Source organism: Otolemur garnettii, unplaced genomic scaffold (genome assembly GCF_000181295.1).
Source record: "Otolemur garnettii isolate 467f Iridium unplaced genomic scaffold, OtoGar3 scaffold00285, whole genome shotgun sequence".
NCBI lineage: Eukaryota > Metazoa > Chordata > Mammalia > Primates > Galagidae > Otolemur > Otolemur garnettii.
In genome coordinates this window covers 311680-331141 of record NW_003852680.1, presented here as the reverse complement: position 1 = coordinate 331141, position 19462 = coordinate 311680, and the positions used below count along the sequence as shown (strand labels likewise).

At 38.8% G+C, this 19462-nt stretch overlaps 1 protein-coding gene across 1 annotated transcript in view; it reads right to left on the bottom strand.

Moving 5' to 3' along the window:
- PRSS38 (protease, serine 38) overlaps window positions 1-17241 on the bottom strand; it is a 20163-nt gene extending 2922 nt beyond the window's left edge. The window contains exons 1-3 of the mRNA XM_003803209.1: window positions 17091-17241; window positions 16697-16859; window positions 15862-16136 (exon numbers count right to left, since the gene is read on the bottom strand). Coding sequence (XP_003803257.1) covers window positions 15862-16136; window positions 16697-16859; window positions 17091-17241 — 589 coding nt within the window. The remainder of the gene's footprint in view (window positions 1-15861; window positions 16137-16696; window positions 16860-17090) is intronic.
- Window positions 17242-19462: the final 2221 nt, after the last annotated feature.

Below are 19462 nucleotides of genomic sequence, written 5' to 3'. Positions count from 1 at the left end.
AAAAAAAAAAAAAAAAGAAACTATAATATGTGGTATAGGCATATTGAATGCTTAAAAGCCACTGCACATTAGCTGTGGTCATTACCATGCTCATATTTTGAGAAGAGATTTATTTCTCAGAAAACATCATCCTTCATATGAAATTAATATTGTGAATCTGAATTTTATTGGCTACATGATATGTTTTTATTTTATTTGTAAATAGGTTTCAGTTTTATAGGTGTATGAGAGCTGCATGTTTATTTTTAGCATTATGATTATGCATATATAACTAGCCTTTAAAATAAAAGTAAGCAAATACCTGGAAAAAAAAAAGAAAGCATACAAATGCAATGTGATGAACATTATGCATTGATAAGGCATACAGCAATGAGCTCAGCCTTGGAAAAGTTGGCATAGCCATTTTGCTAAAATGAAAAAGCTAAAATTATCTTCATTCTCTCTTGTGTTTCATGATTCTCAAAGTTTAGTATTTTAATTGTCTACAAATCAAGTTCTGTGAAATTACAAAAGTTTTTATAGGAAGTAGGACATGTGCTTCTTCCAAGGGGCTAGCAGCAATGTTTGTAGGCAGCCATGTCACAGGTGAGAATGGACATCAGGTTGCATTATTAGAGGATATCAAGGAAAAACTGAAGAGGAAGAAAAACAACTATAGTTGTATTCATGTCTTATTTTCCAGAAACCTTAAAATTTACTATCTGGATGAAGGGCACAATTACATGTGTAACTTTGACAAAGTATGTAAACAAAAACACGTGTGCCCCCTAACATTCTGAAGTAAAAAATAAATTTAAAAAAGGAGAAAACAAAAAGAAACTATAATATGGTACCTCTGCCTTTGGAAAATCATTTGACATTCTCAAAACTGCATGACCCAGTTAATGTCACTGTTATGCATGCACTCAAGAACAAAGAAAGCACATCTGCACAAAAAAAGTAAAAAAAGAATTTTTTTTTTTTTGAGACAGAACCTCAAGCTGTTGCCCTGGGTAGAGTGCTGTGACATCACAGCTCACAGCAACCCCCAACTCCTGTGCTTAAGCTATTCTCTTGCCTCAGCGTCCCAAGTAGCTGGGACTACAGGCACCCACCAGAACGCCTGGCTATTTTTTTGGTTGTAGTTGTCATTGTTTGGCAGACCTGGGCTGGATTCGAACCCGCCAGCTCTGGTGTATTTGGCTGGCACCTTAGCTGCTTGAGCTACAGGCGCCAGGCCAGAAAAGAATATTCATTAGAGCATTATCTGCAATCACCCCAACTGAAACAACCCAATGTCAATCAACAGAAAAATGGACAATCAAATTTTGGCATATTCGTGCTACTATTTCTCAACAATAAATAAAAACTAACTAGTGATACACATAAAAACATGAATCAATATTATAGACTATATTGAGCAAAAGATAAGGAAGACATAAGAAAATGCATGCTGTATTATTCCACTTATATGACATTTGAAAGCATAAAACTCATCAATGGGGATAAAAATGAGGGCAGTAGTTGTCTTAGAAGAAAGAGTTGACTGCTAAACAGCGAAAGAAAATGTTTTGAGATGATAAAAATGTTCTATGTCTTATTTTTTGTAGAGACACATTTTCACTATGTTGCCTAGACTATTCTTGAACTCTGGACCTCGACTGATTATCCTGACTCAGCCTCCCAAGCTGGGCTTATGGTCACAAAACACTGTGCCTGGTTTGAAAATGTGCTATGTCTTGATCGGAGTTTGGCTTTACAGATATTTACATCAAAAAACAATTTTAAGGGGCGGCACCTATGGCTCAAGGAGTAGGATCCTGGCCCCATATGCTGGAGGTGATAGGTTCAAACCTAGCCCTGGCCAAAAAAAAACTTCAAAAAAAAGAATTCTAAAAAGTTAAAACAAATTAAAGAAGTCAGAGAGAATATTCAATGAAGAGCGGAGTGAGTGGGAGAAAGTTTTGTGAATTGAGTGTCAATATAAAGTTGTTTTTTTTTTTTTTAAGTTTTCAAAGGTTTGTTGGGTATGGGAGAATGGGAGAATAAGAAAATAAAAGACAAAATAAGTATTGCTATGGAACTGGATCCTATGTAATGTTATCTCAGTGACCTAAATAAAGATGGGGGCTTCTTTTCAGTTACTTTTGGTTTCTTGGCCCAGAGTGGGGCATTGTAAAAGTAGGTTATATGGCTCCAGGATTTATTTGGAGGACCGTTGACTTACACATCCCAAGGCATAATATGTGCATTATGTATAGATAACTTTCTTACTGAGTTCTGCCAAGGGAAGGCAATAACCTTGTGGGTGTATCCTTTATAGGGGTGAAGTTATTCTTAGTGTCAGTCCCAGAGTTTTAGAAAAGAAAATATAATGGCAGGCCCTGGTTAGAGAGAATGAAGCCTTCTGCTCTCTTGATCATGATTGGAGCTTTACTAATCCGTGGTCCTTCGCTCCTGATGAGCAGCTGATTTCTATGCAAAGGGCCTGGGAATCTATACCTATACCATAAATTGTCCATAAAAGGTTCATGGTAATTTCCCTCAGGTAGGAGATAACAGAGGCCAGATGTAGCAAGACCACAGAGGGAGATGTACATTACTGCCAATGTTCTGATCTCTCTGAGTGGTGTGTCCATGGGTATGTCTATTATTACATATGTATATTATTATGTTACTCCAAGCAAACAGTGAAAGAGGACCACTTGTAGAAGCCAATGAAGAATGCATTTTTTGAACCAAGAATTAGAATGAATCTAATTCTGTGCCACCAAAAGCCAAAGAAAGAGAGATAGATACCAGACATATAAAGTGACATTTGATATCTCAGGAGGGAGAGCATGATGGGCTGCATTCAGGAACATTTCCCGGAATGAGAGTACCTTGAAGAATGAATGTGATTTGTGCCTACAGGGATGGTTGACATGCGGGCACCATTCCCCTTCGCTCCCCACCATACACACCCATGCAGAGAGAATGTGGATGTGAATGCGAAATTAAACCCAGGGATGAGTGCTCTTGCTGGGAGTGAACAGTCCTGGTTTCAGATGGATTGAGTCTAGGCCTTGGATCAACACTTGCCCAGATGTGGCTAAAAATAAAAGACTAGTGAAAAATATGGTCAAGGATCACTGAATTTAAAGCAACATTAATGTCAGTATAACATATAAAAGAAAAATTATAGCACGATAGTATAAGAGGCTAAAGTGGAGAATGGAATTAGACCATGTGAAGTGTTTGCATTGTCTAGTAAGTAGTAAAATACAAATTCAGAGAAAATGAATTAGATATGATTCTCTCTCCTTCTCTACATATAAGCCCTTTTCCATGTGTCTTACAATTCCTCTCATAGAGGTGCTGTGTAGTATTTCACCAATCTTTGGATCTGAATTTTGCCACAAGACATGTTTTGGTTGATGGGATTTAAGCAGAGGTTTGGAAAAGGGCTTATGTTTCTCACTCTCTCGAATCTCCACCAAAGCCTGTGGGTATGGCCCAGCTGCCTGCTGGATGATGAAAGATACACAAAGCAGAGTCCAGCCAGCCCAGCTCAGGCCATCATCAGCCAGGTTGGCTGGCAGACAAGCGGCCACCAGACACAAAGACAAGCTCAGTCTGGACTACAAGAACCTACAGCTCAAGTCACCTACTCACAACCTCCTGAGCTCAATAAACACCCACTGTTTGCACACCAGGGTTTTCTCATCTGTGCAAAGCAGCATTCTTATGGCAATGGATAAATGACATGGAAATGGTATCTAGAAGTTGGAGGCTTCTGTAAAAGTAACAAAAACATGACCTTGGTTTTGGGAGCTGTTGGGTGGGAGTCCCTACATCAGGAATCTGGAAAGATGAATAGAAAACTGATCTAGGAGTTTGGGAAGATGGTGGCCTGCATTCTGAAGTTGTAAAACTGTTATTGATAGTGACTTAGAAGAAAGAGATGTGTTTAATGAACTTGAGAAACTTGAAAAGATGACTTCCAGGCTGAATTAGAAAAGTCAAGTGTTTGTTTCTGGCTAAGGAAAACTTTGCACCATGAAAAAGTGATGAGCTGGGCGTGGTGGCTCTCGTCAGTAATCCTAGCGTTCTGGGAGGCCGAGGCAGGTGGATTGCCTGAGCCAAAGTGAGACTCATCTTTAAACATAACCAGGCACTATGATGTGTGCCTGTAGTCTCAGCTACTTGGGAAGCTGAGGCAAGAGAATTGCTTAAGCCCAAGAGTTGGAGATGTGAGCTGTGATGCCTTGACACTCTACCAAGGGGAACAAAGTGAGACTCTGTCTCGAAAAAAAGGCTCGGCACTTGTAGTTCAGCAGCCAGGGTGCCAGCCACATATACCTGAACTGGCCAGTTCGAACCCTGCCCAGGCCTGCCAAGCAGCAATGACAACTATAACCAGAAAAAAAAAAAATCGCCAGGTGTTGTGGCGGGCGCTTGTGGTTCTGGCTACTTGGGAGGCTAAGGCAAGAGAATCGCTTGAGCTGGAGAGTTTGAGGTTGCTGTGAGCTGTGATGCCACACTACTCTATCGAGGGCGACATAGTGAGACTCTGTCTCAAAAAAAAAGGGAAAAGGCAGCACCTGTGGCTCAAAGGAGTAGGGCACAGGCCCCATATGCTGGAGGTGGCGGGTTCAAACCCAGCCTCAGCCAAAAAAAAAAACTGCAAAAAAAAAAAAAGAATAAAAAATTACATATACAAGATAAAGAAATGCCTATGTCACCAAAAATCTTGCACTGTCATTATTTGTTGCAGATTTATGCATGACCTAAAAACTGACCACAACCTAGATGTCCATTGACTGAAATATATGGACAGAGAAACGTGGCTATGTGGATATAATGAAAGACGACATTGGAGATAAAAAGGATTAACTGCGGATACGTGAATGACATGGGCAAATCTCAAAAACAGCAGGTGAGCAAAACAAACCAGACACAAAGAAATCCAGGCTGTGTGAAGCATAGAATAGACAAAAACTAATAAATGACAAAATTCAGAATAGTGGTTACCTTTGGAATGGGGCATTTGTCAACAGGGAAAGGAGCATGGAAATTTTCTATGATGGAAATGTCCTTTATCTCAACTGAACTGTACTACACATATTTGAAAATTAGTTGAGCTGTATGCTTAAGATTTGTGGATTTTATATTCAGTAAATTATGTTGCAAATAAAAATGTGGAATGTAAAAAGACAGGCAAAATAAAGGCATTCTCACACATGAAGGATGGGAGTTTACGATGAAAATTCTGTTATTGGAGCTTATTTTAAAAAATAAAGCCACAATTTACTTAAAAAATTTTTAAGTGGACAACTCAGTGGCATTTAGGGACATTTGCCATGTTGTGCAACCATCACCACCATCTATTTTCAAACTGTTTTCATCAAACCAAAAGGAACTCCCATGCCCTGTAACCACCAATCTGTATTATGTGTATAACGATTTGCCTATTCTGAATATTTCATATAAATTAAACCATAAAATACGTAACCTTTGGTGCCTGGCTTTTTTCACTTTAGCACAATGTTTTCAAGGTTCATCAATGCTGTAGCATGTATTACATATTATGATTGAGTAATCTTCCATTTTATGTATATGCCACAACTTTATCCATTCATCCACTATTGGACATGTGAGCTGTTTCCTCTTTTTGGCTACTTTGAATAGTGCTACAATGAACATGCATGTACATGTACTTGTTGGAACACCTGAATTTAATCCTTTGAGTATATAGCTAGGACTGGAATTGTTAATGTAGGGCAACTGGGCCATATGGTAATTATGAAGCTTAATTTTTTGAGGAATTTCCAAACTGTTTCCACAAGAGTGTGTACACACCAGCAATAAATAACGGTTCCACTTTCTCCATGACCTCACCAACACATATTTTTCATTTTTTTTTAATTACAGCCATTTCAGTGGGGAGGAGGCACTGTACTTTTGATGTGTACTTCCCTAATTACTAATGATGTTAGGTATCTCATCATGTGCTTGAGGACCACTGGTGTATTATGTGAGATCTTTGGAGACATGTCAAGTCTTTTGCTCATCATTAAATTGTGTGTTTCTATGATTCTTCCCTCTTCATGTAGACCATCCAATCTGTTGCCATACAAGTGGGGTAAATCCCACTTGTCTTTTTATTGTTGAGTTATATGAACTATTTACATATTCTGGACCCTAGAACTTGATCAGATACAGGATTTGCAAATATTTTCTTCCTTTCTTGTCACTTCCTAAATAGTGTCTTAGATAAACAAAAAGGGTGGGTATGGGGGCTCACGCCTGTAATCCTAGCACTCTGGGAGGCCAAGGCAAGTGGATTGCCTGAGTTCATAAGGTTCAAGACCAGCCTGAGCCAGAGCAAGACCTTATCTCTAACAATAACTGGCATTGTGGCAGGCGCCTGTAGTCCCAGCTACTTGGGAGACTGAGGCAAGAGAATTGCTTGAGCTCAAGAGTTTGAGGTTGCTGTGAGCTATGACTCCACAGTACTCCACCAAGGGCAACAAAATGAAACTCTGTCTCAAAAAAATATATATATATATATATATATACATACAAAAGTTTTTAATTTTGAAGAAGTCCAGTTTATTAATTTTTTTATTTTGTTGCTCATGTTTTTGATATCCTATCAAAGAATCCATTGCCAAATCCAAGGTCATGATTTCTTGACCTATGTCTTTGTGTTAGTTTTGTAGGACAGCTGCAAAGAAATACGGCAAACTAGGTGGTTTCAAACAACAAAAATGTATCCTCCCATAGCTCTGGAGGCTTGAAGTCAGAAATGAAGGTGGTTGGCAGGGCCATTCTCCCTCCAAAGGGTCTATGGGGGAATTCTTCTTTGCCCATTCCTACCTTTTTCTATTTGCTAGCAATCTTTGGCATTCCTTGGCTAAGATGCATCATTCTAATCTTTGTCTCTGTGATCACATGGCATCTTGGTGTCTCTGTCTCTTTTCCTCTTCTTATAAGGACACTAGTCTTTTTTTTTTTTTTTTTTTTTAGACAGAGCCTCAAGCTGTCCCCCTGGGTAGAGTGCCATGGCATTACAGCTCACAGCAACCTCCAACTCCTGGGCTCAAGCTAGTCTCCTGCCTCAGCCTCCCAAGTAGCTGGGACCACAGGCGCCCGCCACAACGCCCGGATATTTTTTTGGTTGCAGCCATCATTGTTGTTTGGCGGGTCCGGGCTGGGGATTCGAACCGGCCACCTTAGGTGTGCGTGGCTGGCGCCTTAGCCAGTTGAGCTATAGGCGCCGAGCCAAGGACACTAGTCTTATTGGCTAAAGACCCAGCCTAATATATCCTCATCTTAACTTGATTATATCTGCAAATACCCTTGGGGGACATAACTCAACCCACAAAATTTTTCTTCTAAAGTTTTGTAGTTTGGCTTGGTGCCTGTGGCTCAAGTGGCTAAGGCACCAGCCACATACATCTGAGCTGGAGGGTTTAAATCCAGCCTGGACCTGCCAAACAACAATGATGGCTGCAACCAAAAATAGCCGGGTGTTGTGGTGGGTGCCTATAGTCCCAGCTGCTGGGAGGTGGAGGCAGGAGAATCGCTAGAGCCCAGGAGTTGGAGGTTGCTGTGAGCTGTGATGCCACCACAGCACTCTATCCAGGGCGACAGCTTGAGGCACTGTCTCAAAAAAAAAAAAAAAGTTTTGTAGTTTGGGTCAGCTTCATTCTTTTGTATGTAGATATCAAGTTGTCATTTGTTGAACAGACTATTTTTTTCTCCATCGAAGGGACTTGGCACTCTCATGGAAAATGAACTGACCATATACATATGGTTTTATTTCTGAACTCTTGATTCAAAAGAGTTGATTTCTTGAACTCTATTGCATTGGTCTATATCCTTATGACAGACTATTTTTTTCCCCATTGAAGGGACTTAGCACTCTCATGGAAAATGAACTGACCATATACATATGGTTTATTTCTGAACTCTTGATTTCTTGAATTCTATTCCATTGGTCTATATCCTTATGCCAGTACCCCTGTGTTTTGCATACTGTGGTTTTTTAGTATATTTTAAAATCAGAAGTATGAGCCTTCCAACTTTATTTTTCCTTTTGAAGATTGTTTTGTCACTTGATAACAATATGAATTTTAGGATAGCTATTCCTATATCTGCAAAAAAATCCAAAACCAAAACCAAAACAAGCCATTGGCATTTTGATAAGGACTACAGGAAGTAGTACAGTAGTATTACTATTACCTTAACGATATTAAGACTTTCTATCCATAAACACAAACTGTCTTTGTATTTACTTAGGTCTTTAAAAAATTTTTTTTCAGTAACTTTTGTAGTTTTCAGTGTAGTTTTGACCTCCTCAGGTAATTTATTCCTGGTATCTTTTTTCTTTTGGATGCTATTGCAAATGTAATTGTTTTCTGAATTTCCTTTTTGGATTGTTCACTAAGGGTATACAGAAACAACAGATTTTGTGCCCTGCCAATTTGCTGGATTTGTTCATTATCTATATTTTTGTTTCGTTGCTATTGTTTGCTGTTAGGACTCATTGGGATTTTTTACATATAAGATCATGTCATCTGCAAATAGAAATAGTTTTACTTTTTCATTTCCAGTTTAGATACCTTTTATTTTTTTTTAACCTAATTTATCTAACTGGAGTTTCTGGTACAGTGTGGAATACTGGTGGTGAAAATTGGCATACTTGTCTTGTTTCTGATCTTAGAGTGAAAGCTGTAACCACTGAATATAATGTTAGCTATGGGTTCTTTATAAATGCCCTTAATTATGCTGAAGAAGTTCCATTCCTTTTTTTTCTCAGAGGATTCAATATCCTTTCATGATAAAATAGTCAAATGTTTTTTCTGCATTACTGGAGATGATCATATTTTTTTTTCCCCTATATTCCTTTAGTTTTTCATTTAAAATTTTTTTTTCTTTTTCTTTTGAGGCAGGGTCTCAGTATGTTTCCCAGGCTTGTCTCAAACTCCTGGGCTCAAGTGATCCTCCTGCCTCAGCCTCCTGAGTAGCTAGGACTATAGACATGCATCACACACCCAGCTCCCTTTGTTCCTTAAGCATGCTGAATTACAGCCATTGGATTTCATATGTTAAAGCTCCCTTGTATAGCTGGAATAAATCCCACTTAGTCCCTGGATTCAGTTTGTTAATATTCTGTTGAGGATTTTTGCATCTGTATTCATAAGGGATAGTGGTCTATAATTTTCTTTTATTGTGGTATCTGGCTATCCGTATCAGTGCAATGCTGGCCCCATAGAATGAGTTTTGATGTGCCCCCTACTCTTCTATTTTTTGGAAGAATTTGCAAAGAATTAATTTTTCTTTACCTGTTTTTAGAATTCACCAGTAAAACCATATCATCCTGGACTTTTCTTTGGTGGGAGGTTAATTCATAATTCAATCTTCTCACTTGTTTTAAATCTATTCAGATTTTTTTTTTTTTTTGAGATAAGAGTCTGACTGTGTTGCCCCAGGCTAGAGTGCCGTGGCATTAGCCTAGCTCACAGTGAACTCAAACTCCTGGGTTCTAGCAATCCTCCTGCCTCAGCCTCTTGAGTAGCTGGGACTACAGGCACCTGCCACAATGCCCAGCTAATTTTTCTATTTACAGTAGAGAGATGGTCTTGCTCTGGTCCAGGTTGGTCTTAAACTCCTCAGGTTAAGCAATCCTCCCACCTCAGCCTTCCAAAGTGCTAGGATTACAGGCGTGAGCCACCATGTCTCACCCATAATTTTTTCTTTGAGTCAGTTTTGATAATTTGTGTGTTTCTATGATTCTTCTCTCTTCATGTAGACTATCCAATCTGTTGCCACACAGTTATAACTCTTTTTATTTCTACAAGGTCAGAAGTAATATTCCCATCTGCATTTTAGAACTGTCATTTGCACCACATTTTGCTTCATTAACTCTAACTTTTCTATTCTCCATTTTGTTTTTTATGCTATAATCTTTATTATTTCCTTCCTTCTGCCAACACGGGGTTTAGTTTGCTCTTCTTTGCTAGGTCCTTAAGTCATGAAGTGAAATTACTGTCAACTCAAGTTATTTCAACTAATCTTCCTTCTGTTAAAAGTGCAAGCATTTACACCTACAAATTTCCTTCTAAGCAGTGCTTTTGTGGCATTCCATAAGTTTTGATATGTTTTGGTTTCATTCATCTCAAAATATCTTTATTCATCTCAAATTATTTTCTAATTTATCTTGTGATTTCTCCTTTGACCCACTGATTGTATAAGAGTTGTAGTATATTCTTTGGAAATAAGTATAGTAAACCTAAATGGAAGAAAAAATGTATCAAAAGGAAAGGAATTCAAAGTAAAAAGAAAATACTAAACAGTAACATATATGCTAGAAGCCAGAATCAAAATAAGTAAGAAAATTAAGAAAAAAAAAATGAGCACAGACAGCAGCAGCTATAGGAGAGAAATGTTCTGCAAACTAAGTTCAGGCAAATTACTAAAAATAAAACAAAATACATTAAAATAAAACTTTCGGGCACAAGACTCCAAATTATTACAATGTATTATTTTATATCCACTTTTCAAAACAAAAATATTATGAGATATACAAAAATTAAGAATGTGTGGTCCATATTCAGGGGGGAAAAACGTCAATATAAATAAACTATGTGGCCAGGTGTTAATTTAGTTGACAAAGATCTCAAAACAGCAGTTATAAGTAAGCTCAAATAATTAAGAAACTATGTTTAGAAGTTAAATAAGCATATCACAACAATATGTCAACATAAAGGGAATCTTAGAAAAAAAAAACAGGAATTATAAGAAAAAGTAATATGGAAATTCTAGAGTTAAAAAATACAGTAACAAATAAGAATAATTCAGTAGGCAGGATGAACAGAAGATTTAAGGTGGAAGAAAAATGAAATCAGTGAAATCAAGAGCATTAGTAGAAATTATCCAATCTGAAGAACAGAGAAAAAAAGTTAAAAAAAAATAGACCATTAGAGACAATATCAAGAATATCAAATACTTGCAGTAAAACTCTTAGAAGGAAATATTTGAAGAAATTATGGCTTCAAACTTCCCAAATTTGATGAAGAAGAATCTAGAGATCAGAGAAGCTCAGTGAACCTAACAAAGGATAAACACAAAGAGATTCACATGTAGACACATAATCAACCCACAAAAAGCGAAGGACAGACAAATCCTGAAGGGTTACAGGGGAAAAGCAACCAATTACATGGACAAAAATCAGGATGACTAATAGCCAACTTTGCATCATAAACAATGAACACTAAATGCTCAAAGAGAAAAAACCTTCAACCAAGAATTCTATATACAACAAAACTATTCTTCAAAAATGAAGGCAAAACAAAGACATTCCAGATAAACAAAAATTGCGAAAAATTGAGCAGACTTACCTTTCATGAAATATTAAAGGAAGTCTTTTAAGGTGAAAGGAAATGACACCAGATGCTGCTTTAATCCATAGGAAGAAATGAAGAGTATTAGAAATCAATGTGTTAAAATACTGTCCTCTTTGTTTCCTCAATCTCTTTTAAAAACTAGGTTGCATAAAGCAATAATTATAACTGTGTTCTGGGGTTTTTATTGTATGAGGAATAGTATATGAGACCCTACTGGCAAAAAAGGGAAGTAGAGCAATATTGAAATGAACTTGCTATCTTTTACCAGAATTAAATTAGTATTAATTGGAGACTATTGTTATAAATGAAATAATCCCTACAGCAACTATTTAGAGAAAACTGTAAACATATAAAAGTCAAGATGGTATACCAAAAAGTATTTCCTTAACACAAAAGAAGGCGTGAACAGAAGAGTAGAGAAAATAAATTATATAGATATATAGAAAATATTTAGCAAAATGGCAAATTTAAATCCAGCACTATCAATAATTACATTAAATATGAATGGACTAAATACTTCAACCAAAGACAGAAATTTCCAGACTGGATGAAAAAGGAAGATCCAACTGTACCTTGTGCACAAAAGATACACTTTAGAATCAAAGTCACATAAAGGTTGAAATTAAAAGGATGAAAAAAGATATATCATGCAAACATTAACTATAAGAAATCCTAAGTGGATATATCAGTATCAGACAATATAGACTTTAAAATAAACAATATGGCTAGGGAAAAAGAGATATCTAAATGATAATGATAGAATCAATACATCACAAACACATAATTAAAAATATAGATGCATCCACTCAGAGTCTGGATATCAGAGTCTGAAAATACACGAAGCAAAACCTGACAGAATGGAAAGGAGAAATAAACAATTCATCAATCATAGTTAGAGAGATAAATATCCTATTTTAAATAATTGACTTTTAAAAAGACAGAAAACCGGTAAGAATATAGAAAACTTGAAAACATTATCCATCAACTTGACCTGTGATTTATTAAAAAAACCCACATCAATGACAGCAAGACACATATTCTCAAACACATGAAACATTCCTCAGGACAAATCAAATGCTCGGCCACAATATACATCTCAATAAGTTTAAAAAATATAAAATCATACCAAGTATTTTCTCTGAGCACAATGAAATTAAAGTTGAAATTAACAATAAAAAGAAATTTGGACATTCACCAAATACTTAAAATTAATAACAATCTTTAAAGAAAAAATCCTGAGGGAAATTAGATAATATGTTAAACTAAATGAAAACAAAAACACACTATAACAAAATGTGTGAAATGCATATAAAACAGTACATACAGGGGAATTTATAGCTTTAAATGCTTACCTTAGAAGAAAAAAGATCACAAATCACTCTAAGCTAGAAATTAACCTAAAAGCAACCAGAAATAAGGAAATAATAAAGAGCAGAACTGAAGCAATGAAATAGAAAACAAAAAAGGAAAATCAATGATCAAAAGTCAGTTCTTTGAAAAGACAACCAAATTGATAAACCTTTAGTTACAATGACCAAGATGAAAAAAGACACAGGTTATCAAAATCAGTAAAGAAAGATGAAATATTATTACTATCTCCTTAGAAATCAAAAGGATTATTAAAGTATTATGAACAACTATGTGTTATCAAATTAAGAAAATCTAAATAACTCAAGAATAACTTTAGAATAACTCAAGAAGAAATAAAAATCTGAATAGACCCATACCTGGCCCAGGCCAAGGTAGCTTCACTAGTGAATTCCATCAAATAAGAAACACCAATACTACAAAAACAAATATTACTCTGATACTAAACCCAGATAAAAAACAATGAAAAAATACAGCCTCTATGTCTCATAAATATAGATGCAAAAATCTTTAACAGAATGTTAGCAAACTGTTTCTAGCAACCTATAAAAAAATATCATACAGAATGACAAAAAAGGATTGATCATAGGAATGCAGGGTTGGCTTAATACACCCAAATCAACAGAGTATACTAGATTCATAAAATAAAAGTTAAAAGGCCACATGAGGCCAGGTGCAGTGCCTCACATCTATAATCCCAAAACTTTGGGAGGTATAGGCAAGAAGATCTCTGGAGGCTAGGAATTCATGACCAGCCTGGAAAACATAGTAAGATCCCATCTCTACATAAAAGTTTTAAAAATTAGCTAGGTATGTTGGTGCATGCCTGTAGTCTCAGCTGCTGGGGAGCCTAAGTGAGGAGGATGCTTGAGCCTAGGGGTTCAAGGCTGCTGTGAACTATGATTGTGCCACTGCGCTCCAGTCTGGGTGTCAGAGTGAGACCTTGTCTCAACAAAAACCAAAACCAAAAATAAAACCAAAAAACAAACAAACAAACAAAAGCCACACAAGCATCTCACTGGATGCAGAAAAGAAATTAGAAAAAAATACATGTCCTATTATGGTAAGGACTCTCAACAAACCAGGAACAAAAGAAATTTTCCTCAGTCTGTTAAAGGGCATCCACCATAACCCACAGCAAACATCATTCTTGATGGTGAGAGACTAAAACATTTTCCCCCCCTTACAACAAAAAACCAGACAAGGATATGCACTATTACCACTTATATTTAACATTGTACTAGAGGTTATAGCCGCTGTGATGAGGAAGGGGAAAGGGAACCAAAAATGAAATTAAGAAATTCCATTCACAATAGGTTTAAAAATAATAAAACAGGAATAAACTTAACAGAAGAAGTATAAGACCTATACAATCAAATATTGTAAAATACTGCTGAAATTAAGAAAATCTAAATAAAGACACATCCCGTATTCATGGATTGGATGACTCAATATTGTTAAAATGGCAATATTCCCAAAATTCATCTGTAGATTTAATGCCATCCTGATCAAAATAGCAGAAGGTGAGAAAAACAGCAGAGTAGAAGCCTTAACCTCCTGTTCCCTCCTGCTTGAAAAACAAGAACTATCAGAACCAACTTTTTCAGAACTCTGGAAAACAAAGGTTCACAGCAACTATGTGAATGCTGACTCAAGAAAAAGACAAATTCAAAATGGTCGAAAAACTTTGCAGTGTTTTCACTTGTTCTTTCCCAGTGTGGTACTAACTTTAAAAAGGGAAGCCTGTATTCCCAGTGTGGAATGCTGTTCTCTGGTTCCAGGAGGAGCAGCGTAGACCTTATGTGCATATTATTGTGCATGTCTGTCCTAATCTGTTAGGAGAGCTACCTGCAGGATTGACACAAAGCATTCACTCTGCTTTGCCTCAGAAGTCAGCATAGAAAAGCAGTGGGTGCTACTCAAAACTTTTCCACCCAAGCTAACAACTCACAGAAGCCCAGGGCAATAGATTATGGCCAAAACACATAATATACAGCAAAAGGCCCAGGAGCAAGAGCTGGGGAGGGTTTCTTAGGGAAATGAGGACGCTCAAAAGCACCACTGTACCTGGGGGAATTTAGAAGGCCAGGAACATGTCCAGGGTAAGACATATGCTGAGAAGACAACCTGAGAAGACCCCAAGTTTCATCTCAGACTAAGCCAGTCTAAGCCTCGCTAAGTGTTGAAGAAATGTCTGGGCACAGAGCCAGTCTGCAAAGACTGGAAGAAGAGTTTTTAGCTCAAAGGCACGTCACATGAAATGTGAATCTATTCTTGGCACCAACAGATTAAAAGAGCAAAACTATATGATCCTCTCAAGAGTTGCTATTGTTTCAATAAAATCAATAATGATTTATAAATTTTTAAATAATTAAATAAACCAGCTATAAACAGTAACTTTCTTAACTTGGTGTAATATATCAGCCCGAAATCTCCAGGCTGGGCCACAATCTTAATAGTGAACCATTAGAAGCAGTTCCAATAAAATCAAAACCAGGAAAAAGAAACCTAGCATTATTCCAACCATTGCAACAAGACAAGAAAAATAAATAAAAGATAAGAAGATTGCAGTGTGTAGAAGGTACGAAATAAAACAGTCTTCATTTGAAGAAAATAAACTCTTTTATCTAGAACTATCAACATAATCAGCTGACAAACTATTAAAACTGAGTTCTGTAAGATAGCTGGATGCAAGATCAATGTGCAAAAATAAACAGCAGTAACTAATTAACAAATGAAATTTTAAAATCTTGTTTGAATCCCCCTAAATATTCTCACGTGCCCAGGTATAAACCCGGAAAGAAAATACTGCTCTTCATGGAGAAAAGCATAATAACTATTTTTTAAATAGGCCAAAAGAATTCTAAGTTGAATTCAAATCTTAAGGAAAACTATGCTGTTAAACTTGTGTTCTTGATGTACTGCATTCCAATTTCACACTCAAATTATTTTTCTGCACACAGCGAAGCCCGTCTCGGATAAAACAAAACATCCTCATTGACCAAAAAAGTTGATAGATGGGTGGGGTCTTCACAATCCCCACCAGTCATTCCATAATCCCCACCTGTCCACAAACCCCTATAAAGGAAATGATCCCCCTAGCCTTTGATTTTGTTCTTACCTTGCGGTGAGACCAGCCCCCATCCAGTTGACCAACAATTAAGGTCAGCGGTGAGGTTCACATCCGGAGGTGCTAGGCAAACCGGAAGCACAGACTCAGAGAAGAAGATGCGGGACTTAAGCTGCACCAGGGCTACATCGCCTCCGATGGGGTGGAACACTTCGTAGGTGGGGTGCAAGATCACCCTGTTCACCTCGAACCACTGGGTGTAGTTGCCGGCTACCTTGAGGTTCACGAGGCCCACGTACACGTCATAAATGTCGATGTTCTTGTCCCTATGGGGACGAGAACAAAGGCACAGTGCCTGCAACCCAACAGCTCACAGGCCCCTGGCAGGCCAAGAGCAGGGACTTGGGCAGCTGAGCTCACTCAGCCTGGGTTGAAGAGTCCCCCCACCCCTCGATTTCATCACACAGTGGGGGTTGACCTGACTGCATAACAAGAGTTGCCCCCAAAGGAGTCTTGCTAGGGCCTACCTACCGAGGCTCCAGAGACCAAGTGGCTGCTGTCCCCCGCTGTACCAGCCAGCAGCCGGTACAGGCGGAACCCTCTCTCTATTACCCAGGACCAGGTGGCTCACCTCCGGCAGAGGGCAGATACCCACAGGAAAGCTATGCCTCTGTACTGGGGCACCAGATGATCTGAGGTGCAGCGGACAGGGCCAGGCACTGGAGGACCTAGCCGGGCACTTTCAGGCCCGCCTTATGTTTGGGGACCAGCCTCGTGCGTGGAGACCAGGCGGTGCGTGGGTCAGCCGGTGGAGGGGGTGGCACGAGTGGGGACCGTCAAGCTGCCCTGTCCCTCCCGCTGTCCCTAGTGTCCCCGGCCCCCTCACCGGCGGAAGCAGTGGGCGGCGGACAGCACCCAGTACTCATTGATGATGGAACCGCCACAGACGTGGAAGCCCGCGTAGTGTAAGCTGACCTGCCACGGCCAATCCCTCTCGGAGGCAGAGTCACCGCCCAGGACCCTCCCTTGCACATGACGCCGACCACAAGCTGTGCGAAGAGGTCAGAGCACAGAGTGGAGTGACGCTGGGATCACTGGTGTTGGGGGCGGGTGGGAGAAGGAGTTGGGGAAGAGGGAGGAACGAGCAACCCGGGAGGAGCAGCAGAGGTGGCAGAGGGGACTGATAGAAGAGGGAGAAGCAGGCAGGGAAAGGGGAGGGCCCAACTGGGAGCCTGAGGGCACGGTCCCCACTGGCTAAGGAACCCCGGGCAGGGGCCTACCCACGTCGCCACTCAGAGAGAGTCCCTGGCTCTTGGGTTGTCTGTGAACCGCAGCAGCTTCACACGTGGGGCTCTCCAGAGGGAGCAGCAGCAGCAGAACCCCCAGACCAGACGCCCAGAATTGTCCCCAGCTGAAAGAGGGAGCAGCCATGAGGCCCGAGGCAGTACCCCTAGCAGTGACCTAAGATTGAGCCTCTAGCAGGTGAGGGCGCCCCCTTGGACACGTGACAGAGCTTGAGCCCTAGACATGTGACTGTGCCCCTGTCACGTGACATCCTTCTAGCAGGCGACTGAATCCCCAGCACTTAATTATACCCCCAGGACTCTGCTCCCAGCATGTAACTACTCCCAACCTGGACCCCCAAAGCACCCCCACACATGGTTGCACCTGAGCTCTGGACATATGACTACACACACACACACACACACACACACACACCCCCAGCACGTGACTGTGACTCCCAACTGGGGACAGTACAATCAGCAGGTGTCCGCCTGAGCTGGACCCGTTATGGTACCCAGACTGCTCACTTATCAGCACCTCAGTCCCACCCCAGTGCCTTCAGTTTGTGTAGTCAGGCTCCGACGTCAGGATGTTCTCAGTTTCTCCGTGGCAGAATGATTCCATTAGGTCAGTTACTATTTACACATCTGCCACCCAGCTGTCAAAAACATTTTTATTAAGGCTTCATTTGCACACTTCAGTAAAATTTACTCCATTTGCAAGTTTTGACAAATGCCTATGGTCCTGTTACCACTACCAAGATATGGAAAATTTCCATAGGATTACCTAAAAAATAATGGGAAAGTTTATAAAACAAAAGCAAAATTTACGGAGAGGTACACAATATTTATGGATATGAAGGCTCAATGTTAGAAATACAGTTGTCTCCTATCAATCTATAGAATCTCTAATTTTATTGATTTTTTTCTCTTTTTTCCTCCTAGTTGTGTTAATTTTGTCTATTTTTTTTTAGCCTTTATTTTATTTTTATTTTTATTTTTTATGGAATGGTAACTATGTACATTAATGCACTTCTGGGGTACAGTGTGGGGTTTTCACATGCAGTCCGAAATACTTCCATCAAACTGGTCAGTATTTCGGATTGCATGTGAAAACCACTATTTTATTTATTTCTGCTTCTCTGATCTTACTTTCTTCCTTCTCCTAGCTTTGGGCTTAGTTTATTATTTTTTTATGCTTACTTGAGGCATGATGTTAGAATGTTTGAGATAATTCCTCTTTTTAAACATATATTTTTATTGCTATAAATTCTCCTCTTAGGACTGCTTTAGCTACATCCCATAAGGGATGTAGCTTGTTTGTTTCAAAGTTTTTTTTTGAGACAGAGTCTCACTATGTCACCCTCAGTAGAGTGCTGTGTCATCACAGCTCATAGCAAACCTCCAACTCTTGGGCTTAAGTGATTCTCTTGCCTCAGCCTCTCTAGTAGCTGGGACTACAGGCACCCACCACAGTGCCCAGCTATTTTTTGTTGAGGTTGTCATCATTGTTGTTTACCTGCCCCAGGCTGGGTTCAAACCCACCAGCCTCAGTGTACGTGGCTGGTGCTGTAACCACTGTGCTATGGGAGCTGAGCCTTGCTCAAAGTATTTTTTATTTCTTTATTTCTTCTGTGACCAACTGGTTGTTTAGGAGCATGTTGTTTAATTTCCATATATTTGTGAATTTTCTAAGATTTCTCTTGCTGATTTCTAGTTTCATGCCATTGTGACAAAAAAAAAGACTTGTTATGATTTCAGTTCTTCAATTTCTTAAAACTTGTTTTGTGGCCTAATATATGATCTATCATGAAGAATGTTCTATGTGCACTTGAGAAGAAAGTGTTTTCCATTGCTATTGGGAGAATGTTCTGTATGTCTGTTAGATCCAAATGATCTAAAATGTAATTCAGATCCAGTGTTTCCTTATTGCTTTTCCATCTACATGATACATCCATTATTGAAAAGACTGTATTATTATACAAAACTATTATTGTGTGGCAGTGTATCCTTTTCCTCAAATCATTTAATAATTGCTTTATGGATTGAGGTCCTCTGATGCTGGGTGAATGTATATTTATAATTGTTATGTCCTCTTGATGAATTGACCACTGTATCATTATGTAATGACCTTCTTTGTCTCTTTGTATAGTTTTGGGCTTAAAGTCAATTTTATTTTATATAAATATAGCTACCCCTGCTCTCTTTGGTTTTCATTTGTGTGGAATGTCTTTTATAATCCCTTCACTTTCACCCTATATATATCCTTACTAGTAAAGTGAGTCTCTTGCACATAGCACATGGTTGGATCTTGTTTTTTAAGCCATTTACCACTTTTTATCATTTTATTAGAGAATTTAATCCACTTA